This window comes from Lipotes vexillifer, unplaced genomic scaffold, assembly GCF_000442215.2.
Source record: "Lipotes vexillifer unplaced genomic scaffold, Lipotes_vexillifer_v1.1 scaffold375, whole genome shotgun sequence".
Taxonomy (NCBI): domain Eukaryota; kingdom Metazoa; phylum Chordata; class Mammalia; order Artiodactyla; family Lipotidae; genus Lipotes; species Lipotes vexillifer.
The window spans coordinates 388,723-402,304 of record NW_006791636.1 but is presented as its reverse complement, the minus strand read 5'-3'; the positions used below and the strand labels follow the sequence as shown (position 1 = coordinate 402,304).

General features: G+C 42.2%; 1 protein-coding gene across 2 annotated transcripts; it reads right to left on the bottom strand.

The window, feature by feature from the left end:
• Window positions 1-4,724: 4,724 nt before the first annotated feature.
• On the bottom strand, window positions 4,725-9,481 carry ZNF32 (zinc finger protein 32). 2 transcript variants are annotated; one of them, XM_007464472.1, is made up of 3 exons: window positions 9,409-9,481; window positions 6,913-7,052; window positions 4,725-5,667 (listed from the first exon to the last, which is right to left on the bottom strand). In XM_007464472.1, the coding sequence occupies exons 2-3, from the start codon at window positions 6,980-6,982 to the stop codon at window positions 4,916-4,918; spliced, it is 822 nt and encodes a 273-aa protein (XP_007464534.1). In that variant the 5' UTR covers window positions 6,983-7,052; window positions 9,409-9,481; the 3' UTR covers window positions 4,725-4,915. The 2 variants fall into 2 exon arrangements, with proteins under 2 accessions (XP_007464534.1, XP_007464535.1); XM_007464473.1 differs by lacking the exon at window positions 9,409-9,481 and adding an exon at window positions 9,217-9,299.
• Window positions 9,482-13,582: the final 4,101 nt, after the last annotated feature.

Here is a 13,582-nt window from a genome sequence, read left to right as displayed (position 1 = left end):
GAGTTTTTATCATAAAAGGATGTTGAATTTTGTCAAATGCTTTTTCTGCATCTATTGAGATGATCCTATAATTTTTATGTTTTATTTGTTATATGATTAATCATGTTGATTTCACTCGGTAGATGTTGTTAAATCAAGACATATTTGTGAATTTTCCAGTTTTATTTTATTTTATTTTTTTTTGCAGTACGCGGGCCTCTCACTGTTGTGGCCTCTCCCGTTGTGGAGCACAGGCTCCAGACGCGCAGGCCCAGCGGCCATGGCTCACGGGCCCAGCCGCTCCGCGGCATGTGGGATCTTCCCAGACCGGGGCATGAACCCGTGTCCCCTGCATCAGTAGGCGGACTCTCGACCACTGCGCCACCAGGGAAGCCCCCAGTTTTATTTTTGTAACTGATTTTTTTGTTTGTTTTTGTTTCATACCATTGTGATTGGAAAAGATGCTTGACATTTCTGTCTTTTATAATTTATTAGGACTTGTTCTGTGGTCTAACATGTGATCTGTCCTGGAGAGTGTTCATGTGTGTTTGAGAAGAATGTATATTTCGCTGCTGTTGGATGGCATGTTCTATATATGTCTGTTAAGTTCATTTGGTCTAATGTGTCATTAAAGGCTGATGCTTCCTTATTGATTTTCTGTCTGGATGACCTATCCATGGATGATGGTGGGATATTACAGCCTCCTCCTGTTATTGTACTGCTGTTTCTTTCTCCTTTTAGATCAGTTAATATTTGCTACATATTTTAGGTGCTCCTGTGTTGGGTACATAAATATTTACAGATGTTATATTGTCTTGTGAATTGATCCCTTTACCACTATGTAATGCCCTTTGTCTCTTATTACAGTCAAGTCTGTTTTGGTTATATAATATAGCTACCCCAGCTTTCTTTTGGTTTCCATTTGCATGGAATATCTTTTTCTATCCTTTGATCTTCAGTGTGATGTGAGTCTCTTGTTGGCAGTATATCATAGGTCTTTTTAAAAATATCCATTTAGTCACTCTGTGTCTTTTCATTGGCAAATTTAGTCCATTTACGTTCAAAGTAATTAATGATAAGTATGTACTTACTGCCATTTTGTTAATTATTTTCTGGTTGTTTTGTAATTTTTGTTTCTTCTTCTCTTGCTCTCTTCCTTTGTGATTTGATTATTTTCTTTAGTGGTATGTTTAAATTCCTTTCATTTATCTTTTGTGTACTACTATAGGTTTTTGTTTTGTGGTTACCATGAGACTTATATATAACAATTTTTATTTATAACAGTCTATTCTAAGTTGATAACAATTTGTGTTTGAATGCATTCTAAAGCTCTGCATTTTTACTGTCCCCAGCCTCATTTTGTTTTTGATGTCATATTTAAGTTTTTTAATCTTGTATATTTCTTAACTAATTGTTGTAGTTATAGTTATTTTTGCTACTTTTGTCTTTTAACCTTTATACTAGCTTTCTAAGTGATTAATGGACAGCATTTGATTATTCTACATTTTACTATATATTTACCTTTATCATTGAGATTTATACTTTCATATCTTTTCCTGTACTAATTAGCACCCTTTCTTTTTAGCTTAAAGAAGTCCCTTTAACATTTCTTGTAAGGCCAGTTTAGTGGTTATGCACTCCTTTAGCTTTTGCTTGTCTGGAGAACTCTATCTCTCCTCAGTTCTGAAAGACAACATTGCAAATTAGGGTATCTTCAGTTGGCAGTTTCTTTTCCAGACTTTAAATATATTATGCCATTCCCTTCTGCCTTCAAAATCTCTGCTGAAAAATCTGCTCATAGTATTATGGGGCATCCTTTGTATGTACCAAGTCATTTTGTTCTTGCTGCTTTTAAGATTCTCTCCTTGTCTTTAACTTTTTTTTTTTTTTTTTTGTGGTATGTGGGTCTCTCACTGTTGTGGCCTCTCCTGTTGGGAGAGGTTCAAGCCCTTCACTCCTCAGGGAGGAGCTCCGGGTTTTGAGTTCACTCCCAACTGCCGGTTGCCTTGCTGGCAGTGGGTTTATGGTGAGATTGTGTCTCAGCCTCTTCTACCTGCTTCATTGTGTTTTGTTTTGTTTTTTTTCATTTGCCCAGTGTGTAGGAGTTGCTCAGCTAGTTTTTAGGTCCCCCCCCGCCCCCCCGAGGAAATTGTCCTGTATGTAGATATAGATTCTGTGTGTCCATGGGAGGAAGTGAGTTCAGGATCTTCCTACTTTGCCATCTGGAACCAGAACTCTCTTTTGTTATTATTTTAATATAAGCAGCCAACAATCTTTAAAGAAATTTAATAATATACATATAGAAAATAGGAATTATATTTTTAAAGATACTTTATATTTTCTGATCTATTTGCTCTTTATTTACGGATTCTTTTCTGCAGAACCAGGATTCTAAGATACACACATACATACACACACACACACACACACACACACACACACACACACATTTCTCAGAGTCCAGGACTGATGGAGACCCACATCTACTTTATTTTGTAACTTGGATTGCATCTGGCTTAACTAATCTATACCTTGCCTCCTATTTTGTCAAAGGGAATGTTTATTTTTATACCTTAAGCTTTCTTGTGAACCATAAATCCTAATTTCCTGTTTTTATTTATTCAGAGTTTATATCAAGTTGCTCCCAGATTTTTCATTTTTTTTTTGAAAATAGCTTATCCTTAAAACGTATATATATTTTAACTAATACTGTTGTATTGCAAGCAGCCTGAAAATTTAGTAGTATAAAGTCATAACCTTTAACTTTTCTCATGATTTTGTGTGTTAGGAATTTGGGAAGGCAGTTCTAACTTGTGGGTTTCTCATAGTTTTCATCAGATGTCATCTGGGGCTATAGTTATCTGAAGGTTCTACTGGGCTATGCATCTACAATGGTTCACTCATATGGCTGAGAGTTGATGCTATCTGTTGGGAGCTCAGGTGAACCTGTCAACTGTAGCACTTACATGCTGTTTGTCCAGCAGAGTGGCCTTGAGATAGTAGGATTTTTTTACTTGGCAGCTGGTTTTCTCCAGGGCAAGTGTCCTGAGAATCATGCAGAAACTTTTCAGACTTTTAAAGTGTTTTTTAGACCTATTCTTGGAAGTCATGTAGCATCACTTCTACCATGTTTCATTGTTTGAAGCAGACACAAGCCTACCCAGATTCAAGGGGAGGTGACATAGAACATATGATGCGTGTCGGAAGAACCTGTGGGCAATATTTTAAACAACCTATTTAAATAACCTCATTGTTATTTAAACTTTGCATATACTATACTTTATATATAAAATGTACTTTACATATAACAAGCATAGATTTTAAGTGTTGAGTTTAATCAGTTTTGACAGTTGTATAGACCCATGCATCTACCACCTGAAGAAAGGAAGAGAACATTTTTTCTCTCTGTAAAGTTTCCTTGTGCTTCTTTCAAGTCAGTCCCCTCCCCCCTCTTCCATAGAGGCAACCACTGTTTGACGTCATTTAGGTACGCGGGCCTCTCACTGTTGTGGCCTCTCCCGTTGCGGAGCACAGGCTCTGGACGCGCAGGCTCAGCGGCCATGGCTCACAGGCCCAGCCGCTCTGCGGCGTGTGGGATCTTCCCGGACCGGGGCACGAACCCGTGTCCCCTGCATTGGCAGGCGGACTCTCAGCCACTGCGCCACAGACCCAACTCAGCCAAAAATAAAGAACAGACTAATAAATAAATTTATAAAAAAAAATTATCAGGGTATCTTTAGGAGTATTGTTGTATTATTATTCAAACTCATAGTGTTTCTATGCCTAAAGATCTTTGATAAAATTTACTTCTCTCTCACGATTTTCTGTTAAGCTTCTTGGATTAAGGAGCCTACAGCCTATAGGATCTACTAGAGGGAGCCTATAGTCTATAGGAACCTACAGCTTATAGGGTAAAGAAAGAATGGAATGGTATCTTATCAAGAAAACCACTCTATCTACATCATTCATCATTTTAATTACATAAAAGCTCAGAATGAAAATTTAGAGATGGCTAAAGTTAAAAAAATTGGAAATTACCCCTCAAAACCAACTTCTCCTCTCCACTATTCCTCAAATCTCATCCACTAGAGGTAAAAAACTATTACTTTCCAAATTTCTTCTGTGTGTGCATGCATGTATCTGTGTAGGAGAAAGAGGATTGTGTTGTTGGAGGACTGGACCTTCATTATTGACTACAAATTTGAGCTCAGTAATGAGGACACTTATGCCCTTACTAGGTGACTCTAACTCTGAGATATTGCTACTGTTGCCAAAAGGGAGTGAGAGTCATTGTGTCAACTATTGTAGATAGTTGTCTGCTCTTTGGCTATAGGCAAGTTACCTCTATTCCAGTTAGGAGTGGAAGACTGAAGTAAACCACAGTGCAGGCTTGGAAAGGATCCTATTTTTGTAAGGAAAGGCTAGGGCCTCTGCTATGAACATGGGTGATTTGTTAGAATATGCTGTTGAGACTACCATTCAGATAATATTCAATATGAGGATTATTAGATTTGCCTCATGAATTGTGCCCAGTGGTCCTGAATACAAAACAAGATTAATTTGAATATGTAGAGAAGAAAATAATCTTGGGATTGGTAAGGGGCTGACTTTTTAAAACAGGCTGATGGTGTCAATTGCAAATTTAAAATCTGTATCTGCTACATAAATTTCCAGTTGTGTACTAGATTAATGGTGGTACCTTGGGAAATTAGGTCAAAATAAGTGGACAAATTATGAATCATACATGATAACGATAATAAACAAGACATTTATTTTTGATATTCATTTGGAGGAAGGGAGAAAAGTCAGTTTGCTCTACCCAGTGATGGTTTTTCTGAAGGAGTCTCCATTCATTCTGTAAAATTGAATAGGTTGTTTAATCTCAGGGGATTTTATGCTGTTAATTCATAAAGAGAACTTCCTTTGATGAGAGTGGTTATAGGGTAAGCCTTTGTGAGCAGCTTCGCTGGTGCACAGCCAGACTCCCTCTCTGAGTGAAGCTTTTCCCACACTGGCCACACAGATAGGGTGTCTCTCCTGTGTGGATTTTGCCATGCAGGATACAATTCCCTCTGGTGTGGAAACTCTTCCTGCATTGTGTGCAGGCATAGGGTTTCAGGCCTGTGTGGACTCTGATATGAACAATTAAGCTTCCTTTCTGACTGAAGGCTTTTCCACACTGATCACATCTATAGGGCTTCTCACCACTATGAACTCTTCTGTGAACAGCGAGGTTACTTTGATTCCTGAAGCTTCTCTGACAAATAGCACACTCATACGGTTTCTGTCCAGTGTGGAGTCTTTCGTGAACGGCCAGACTACCTCGTTGACTAAAGCTTTTCCCACACTCCTTGCACTGATAGGGCTTCTCTCCTGTGTGTATTCGTTGATGTGTAACAAGATTGCCTTTGGCTCTAAAGCTTTTTCCACAGTGGGTACACTCAAAGGGCTTCTGACCAGTGTGGATTCTCTCATGTAATGTCAGACTACCCTTTTGCCTGAAGGATTTTCCACATTCCTGGCACTCATAGACCCTCTGTCTCACTCCAGGTGAATCTTCCTGTAGTGTCTTAGAATCTGGGGATTTTTGTTCCAGCTTCTCTCTTCTGAAAGAATTCTGGAAATCCCAGCTTGAGGATCCTGTGGCCTCAGAGTGATCATATTTGTGGTGGGCTTCTGTCATCACATCTGGTAAAATGAGAGGGAAGTCATGTAAGAGGCACCAATATGCTGAGTGAGAAGAACAGGGAAAAAAGAAACAATGCTTTGAGTGCTTATAATGTGTCAGATATTATACTATAAACTTTGCATAGATAATTTAATCCTGAAAACAATCTATTGCTACAGTTAAGGAAGTGAAAGTATAGGGAGGTTGTCAAAGATTGTGCAGCTAGGTAAGCATAGACTTGGGATTCAGGCATGCTCCATAGCAGTGTACTGCCTCTAAATTTAGTTTAATTTAGCCTCCCAAATACTATTGTGTATAGACATGGTTATTTCCATTTTACAGATAAGAAAACAGGCTCAGAAAAATTAAGAAAACTATATACGATCAAATAAGTGCCATACCCAAGTTCTGACACCAAAACAGGTGTGGATCCAGGTTGTGTAGGGCCTAAAGCTTTAAAATTTTGGACGGATTCCATTAAGAAACAGTATAAAAGTAGGGACAAGGCCTTGAAGAGACCAGTGTAAGGGAAAGATCCTGAACCTTGTTTCATTAGTTTCATGAGAAATCTACTTCTGCTCTAGTCTGCTCTCCTAACAGTGGAGTAAGCTCCATGATATCAGAATATATGTAGCAGAATCCTTGGTACTTTACATCTATTAATTCTAATCCCTGCACCCTGCAAGATAGAGCTTATTGTCCCATTTTACAGATGAGGAGGCTGGAGCACAAGAAAGTTAAATAACTTGTCCGATACCACGGATTAAGTCAGGGCTATCACAGAATCTGATCCAAGGAATTTTTCCCTTTAAAATCCATGCTATTTCAATCTGCTAAGCTATGGTGGAACTGAAGTCTATTTTGGTTTGGAAGTTATTCTCAACACTTCCTATGCAGATATTGACAGTACTCTCCAGTATTGCCCTGCATGTGAGCCTTCTACTGCACTTTAAATATGGGTCCATTCATCACTAATAATAGTTTTCTTGGAGTCATCCTAGGGAGATTTCAACTTGTTATTCAATGATTGTGCTGAGATTTAAAACTGCTCATTCATTCTCTCAGAGACTACCTCCATATCAAGACTGTTGTGCTCTGTTTCTACTATTTCTAACTCCCGCTTGTAGGCTTTCCCTGTAATCCCTAGAAACGGTGAGCTCCACCAAAGGAACATCTTCTCTGCATCCTCAGCCTGTTGACTAGTGCTGAGGACAGGGACACTGATTATTGTGAGTTGAGGGCATCCCAGCAATCAACTGACTCACTGAAAAATGCTACATTCTGGGCATATCTTCCATGGCAGTCCAGCAGAGTAGCTGTTGGAAATCCAAACATGTCCACTCCTGCTGTATGACCTTAATCACCACCTCTTCATATGATTCTTCCATGGGCTGTTCTTGAGTACCTGGGGAGGGAAAAACAAACAAACAAAAACAAAACAGAACAACAAAAACAAACAGGAAAGGACAGGAGAATTGATAAGTGAGGAGAATAAAGTCAACAGGAGCTCCAGTTTGGGGTATGAGTGAATGGAGGAAATCTTGATTGCCTGATGTAATGTCAGTCACCTACAGTGTAACTGCAAAATGAGCCAAAAGGTACCATGACCACTTATAAATGAGTGCAGGAGGAAGCAGGAGGTGGGAAAGCAGAGAAGACATAAAGCAAACAAGTATCTCTTCTTGCCAGTGCCAAGATAATGGTCCGTCCTATTTGTACCTTAGCTTAGCCTTAGCATGTGATTGGAATTGTCCACTTCCTTCCCCTGCCTAACAGCCTGCTATTTTATCCTCCAAGCCTCCAAAGGAATTCAGAATATAAAAAAAAAATCCAGCCATCATGATTGGTTCTGATTGAAATGGCTCCAGCTCTCCTCTCCAGTCCCCTCTAGGTTATTAGGACAGAACAAGAGATTTCATATTTCCTTTTGGCACTTCTTAGGAGGCTCCAGACGCTTCAAGGTATGAGAATACCAGTTCTGAGGAAGTATAAATACTTGCCAATTCTTGGGAAGAAAAAGACCTACTTCAGACTCCAAAACCAAGCCCAAGGCACACCGATTAGGGTAAGTAACTTGCCCCTATTCCCAGAACCAGTATGGAGTCAAGGTGAGGCAAAGGCTCAAATCCAAGACTTTTTGGATCCAAAGTCTATGTCCAGACAATTCTCTACTTTCTCATCACTAAAAAGCTGGTGAGAATTCTTATAAAATGAAATAGAATGGAACAGAGCTTGACCAGACCTTACTATTCTTCCAGATCCTAGGAATCCTTGTGTTCCATATTATCTTTTTGTATTTTGGGGGGGATATTCTTCTTATTTCAGGACCCTAATTACTGAATACTTACACTTTATTTATGCAGTGGTTCAATGTATAATCTTTGTTTCCCTCTACTATGTCCCATGAAAATGCTGGCCTCCTGATTTAATGAAATAGCAGTGTGATACTACAGTTCTTTGTTAACCCAAACATCTGGTCTTCTTGACAACTGCCCTTTCTGCTACATGTTGTGATGACTGGAGAGGCATTTAAACTCTTTATTTGGAGGACTCAGCTCCAATTTGCAGTACAAGACACAAAGCGATGCCCTATCAGTGTCAGGACACTACAACACCTTTCACTTGTAAGTGGAAGGTGTTACGGCTCAACCGCACATCCATCAAGAGTCAGTGGAAAGTATATAGGTACCTGCTACCTGAGGTTGGACTCTGTCTCTGGTTAGTCCAGCAAATAGTTTGGTCAGAATGTGTGGGCAGCACTTACAGCTGTGCCTCTCCACATGTTGTGAGATATTCAACAAGAAACAGCTCAGCTGTGTCTCAGGAACCTCCTTGATTAATAAAGGGAAGTTGCTATTTTTCTCCCTAGATTCCACAAATCTGAGGAATCTATTTCCTGAAGATTTTGGATAAAGTCACTTTATAGTAGAAAATGTTGCTTTTCCTATCAGAAAGGCCATTATATCCTGTGGAAAGAGCTCAGAATTAGGCCATGAGAGACTTGGATTACCCTTCTCTCCCCTTAAATGACACTGGGCAAGTAACCAAACAGCCCTGACCCTATTTCCTCACTTACTAAATAGTCTGATAACACTGTATTATCAAGTAGCTCTTGGGAGAATAAAAGAACCAAATGTGAAGGGCCTCTGACGTGACCTACAGATTTAAGGCCTAAAGTTGAGAGTCCACAGCAGAGGACTAGGGTAGTTGTTTTCTTGAGGGATAGTTTCAGGATTAGGAGATTCTGGGGAGGGGTGATTATTTTCTCTGCACACCTGAATCCACTTTGTCCTTTCCTATTCTCCACCCAACGAAGTTTGTCCTTTCTCCCTTTCACCCACCTCAGAGAGACTGCACTTTCTCCTGTGCGTCTTCGGAAACCCTCCCCGCGGGCCCCGGGGCACACCTGCCTGTGGTCTCCCCCTCCCGCGTCTCGGGGTGCAGGGCCTTGCTCCACACCTGGCCGTGCTGTGCGGCGGAGGGACCCCTGCTCCTACCGACAGACTCTCCCTTCCCGCCTCAGGTCTGCCCCCACCCCCAAACCCCCGGGCCGGCCCTGCGCGCTGGGCCTCAGCACCCCTTTCTCTGGTGCAGCTGGACCTTTTCCTGCGGGCCGCAGACCTCTCCCCTCTTAGCTGGCTGCCCTGGGGAGCCCAAGCTGGCCAGGCCTACTCAGGGCCGCAGGGGGCTCAGGGACCGCGGCCTGCAGGCGGGGCCCCGCCTCGCTCGGGCGTACGGACCCGGCGGGCGGCCTCACTCACCGCAGCGGCGCGCGCCCGCAGACAGACAAAGGCCGACAACGAGCCCTCAGCAGCGCCGGCGCGAGCGGCCCGGACTACAACTCCCAGGAGGCTCCGCGCGAGCCTGAGCCGGGGGGGTGGGCCGCACTTCGGCGGCCCCGGCTTCCCCGAGTACTGTGGGAAACGTAGTTCGGCGTTGCGACCGGCCGCTCGGGCTCTGCGGGTCTCCAGGTCCCTCTTGTTTGGCCCCGAGCCAGAGATGCCGACTTGTTCGCGGATGTAGAGCGGGGGCCGAGAGCACCAAACGGCCCCTCAGATTAGTCAGGCGTGGGATGGCAGGTTGGTGAAGCCGTCCGCTGAGCCAGGAAATGGAAAATCCAGGGTTCTGAAGCAAAGTGTTGGGAAGAAATGAGTTGATAAAGCCTCGGGTGTTTAGGGGTTTTGCGTTGAGCCGCTGCATGAGCAGAGACTAAATGTGTAATTAGAGTTCTGAGACAAGGAGCAAATATTTCAAGTGAAATCTGTGGGAAAAGAGGACTTGGAACACCACAGGAAAATTTCTAGAGCCTGGAGAGGAGAGCTATGCCCTACTGATCCCATCAGTAAGAATTTGCACCCTAAATAATGGGTAAGAGATCAGGTTTGGAATTGTCCTGAATTTGCTTGTTGGCTCCATCACAACAGTCTGGAGTCAACAAGCAAATTGACTAGCTACAGGATTCTGGACAGGCTTCTTACCTGGTGGAGAGCCCAGGATAGGCTCAGGTGACAGCTACAGGGGCCAGGTGAAGGCTTCTTGAAAGGGCCAGGGTTCAGGCCAGGCCACCCCGCTATCCTGTTGCTTCAGAGCAAAGGCAAGTATGTGAGTGAACCCAGAAAAAAATCGTTCTGTATGTACTCCATGAATTATGGAGAGAAAACAGTATTTTCTAGGGTAATAAATTAAATTTTTTTCTTAACTGTGTGTCTGAAGCATTGAGAAATTGTAAGCCCTGAAAATCGCTCAGTTCAGGGGGCAAGAGCTGTTTTTCATGGGGCTTCTCTGAAGAGCCACAAGTCAAATCCTTGGCCCTGTTGTATGATGCTGGGAGGGGACAAAGGTTGATTTTGAACATCCATGAGTTAAAGGCTCTCTAAATGCCTCAAGCCACCTTCAAATGCATTTTTATAGGATCCTGGCCTCTGAGAGGGAATTTGGTCAGGGAAGACTGGCATTAAAGTTCCTGCGGGCTTAGGCTTCTTGGGCTTCCTTTCTCCGCCTTGGAATCACCTTTGTTTTCCTTCATCCTAGAGCTCTCCTCAGTGTAATTCTCTCCAGGCTGCCTGCTCCAGAGCTCCCACTCAGAGACTAGTCTATCCTATTGAATGAGGAGTTTCACAAGGAATGTTTCCGCTTGCTATGTCCTTGTCCTCTGCACCAAAGCCACCTGTTAAACAAAACAAAACAAAACATTTAATTTCACACGGTGTACAAAGTGTAAGTTATAAGTTGATTCCTAAGTGTCTGTCATTACTATTAGTAACAACACATTGGTACTTAAGTTTGTTGAACCTTTATGTCCTGAGCCCATTTTAAATGTCAGGTACTGTGCTGGGTTCTGGGGACACAAATGTCAACAAGATACACTCTCTTCTCCTAGAAAGGGAGCTGACAGTCTAGTTGAGAAGGCAAAATGAACACTCTTCCTCAAAACCAGGGCCAACAGCTGTCTCACAGAGAAGTCCCTGAGTGTGCAGGAGAAACTGCCCTGAAGGCCCCACTCCATAAAGGCCCCTCAGTACAAATGCAGGGCTCCCTGTGGTGCCTCCTTCATTATTTGTTCCAGAGTCAGAAAGAGAAAGGGGTAGGGCATTAAGGGACGGGCACAGTCACTGCTCTTTCTTTCCTTTTACAGCAGCCACAGACAATTTTCATAGCCCAGGTGGCACCAAGCAAGGGCCAGTCCTTGCACCTGATTGGGTGGTGCTGTATGAGTATCTCTGCTCCCTTCTCTCCCAAGGCTGTGTCAGTAAGGCTGAGTGTGTCACCCAGGGCCCGAAGTCATTTCCCCTGCTGATAAACACCACCATGAGCCTAGAAGTCCTATCAGTTCTGTTGGGGTCAGGATCAGCTGTGGTTGTTAGGACGTTTCAGCTCCCATTGTGAAAGTAGAAGACAAAGCTTTGGTGGGAGAAGGTAACTGTAAAGGGGGAATGTTGTCACCTTTTTCAACAAATCTTAAGGTGTCTCAGGAAAGTGGACACATTGAATAGAAAGTGGAAGAGAAAGCGGTTAGTAATGGAGTTGATGAGACCCAGATGAGACCCACCCACCCCTCCCTTGACAGACACTTAGCAGTCTTTACCCAGATCCTGCGTGGGGCCCAGTCCTCAACCACTGCCTGCATCTTAACACACCCAGCAGGAAGGAGGAGAGCTGGGCGAGGGCGTCAGGAATGTCAATTTGAAAAATTGCCAAAGAACTAATACTTTACTTCACATGCATTTCAGAACATCACAGAAGGATAGATAATTCAATAACTTGTTATGACAAAAGGCGAACCACTTGGCGAAAAAATAAAGGTAAATGTTTATCTAACTCCTATGCCAAGATAGCCTCCAGGTGGATTACATGTGAAAGGTAAAACCCAGATCCATAAAAGACCCAGAAGAACGTATGGTTTAATAATTTTATAATTTCGTCCTAGGAAAGGTTTTCCTAACCATGGTAATAACAAAGGCAGAAACAGTAAAGAATAAGATTGCTGGATTTGATTGCATTAAAATCCAATACTTCTGTGTCAAAAACACCGTTAACTGAAGTTAACACATGACAAGCTAGGAAAATATTAATAATTGTCATATTTAAAGAGACCATACAAATCAATGAGAGAAAGAAAATATTTCAATGGAAATTTGGCAAAGGATAGCAACTCACACACACAAAAAATAGAATTAAGGAAAAGTACTTAGACTTACTAATTTTTAAAAGTGCTAATTGAAACAAAGAAAATTTTTCCCTAGCTAGTGAATGGCAAAATATTGCAATGGGGACTAGGGAAATGGACGTTTTCATCCATGTGTAAATTGAGACAGTCATTCTGATTAGACATTTGCTAATATGTTTCAAAAAGTCCTAAAAATATACATTTGACTTCCACAGTTTTTTTCCTCAGGAAAAGAAAAAATAAGGTAACTGAATCCTAAATGTGGAATGAAAGCTGCAGAATTCTGCAGTAAATTCTAAAGTGAATTACTGACTTGGAAAGGACTCTTGGTTCCTTTGAAGGGAGGGGCTGCCCCAGAAGCTTGCATGAGATGGCATGATGCTCAAGGGCTTCATTTTCTGCCACAATCTCAACAGAGTCTTTGGATCTAGAGTGGTAGAATGAGGATCTGCCCTCCTGGAAGAGTTTATCAGAATAATTTCCATTATGCCTCAAGTCTGTGTTTACTCCCCCCATCAGAAATGCAAACCCCTTTAGTCATCTCTTAAGAACTGTGTTTTATGAGCCCCCATCCCATCCCACTACTCTGTACATTCACTGAACTAACCAGTCTTCCCATCCCTCAAAACCATTGTACTATATCCAGCATGGAGACCAGTGCTTGGGAGAAAGCTGGCTTTCTTTAAGGCCCCTCCTGCTCAGTGGCCATGCTCGAGTAGCTGGACCTACCAGAAAGAAAGGAGTCTGTGGTTTAGTGCAATTCTCTGGAAAGGTTGTTGATCCCTCGGCTAGAGCCTACAAGTGTCTCTTGACTTGCCAGCTATTTCTCAGGCCTGGAAGTCATCTTGGCCTCTCCTTGGACAAGCCAGTCCTGTTCTCTGCAGCTATTTCTGTCTCTTTGCACAATTATGTCTTGTGTTTGATCTCACTATTCTTACCTGATTTATAAATTCAGGATACTAGTAATTTGGGCTTAATAATGCCTAGTGTATGCGTCTTAGCTTTTGTAACCTCAAAATTCCCTCAACTATTCAAATATAAATTATTTATCCTTAAGGGATCTATTTATGCAGGCTTCAGCTGTTTTTAAATTCTTGCCATTTATTTCTACCATGTAACTTGCTGTGCCTTTCTTTATTTAGCATCTTGAGGGAGTTGCTTATAAACCAGAAGATGGGAAGGAAAGTTTGGGAGGTGGGGACAGATGCCCTGCACTTAGTATATATTTTCTTCTATTTCCAGGGCTATGGGCCCGGCCTCATTTCCTG

Bases quoted from the DNA above. Each gene is read 5' to 3' on its own strand.
- ZNF32 (XM_007464472.1), bottom strand. From the start codon at position 6,982: ATGTTTGGATTTCCAACAGCTACTCTGCTGGACTGCCATGGAAGATAT. The intron at 5,668-6,912 runs GTGAGTCAGTTG...TCATTTTACCAG, and splicing joins CCAGAATGTAGCATTTTTCA to ATGTGATGACAGAAGCCCAC.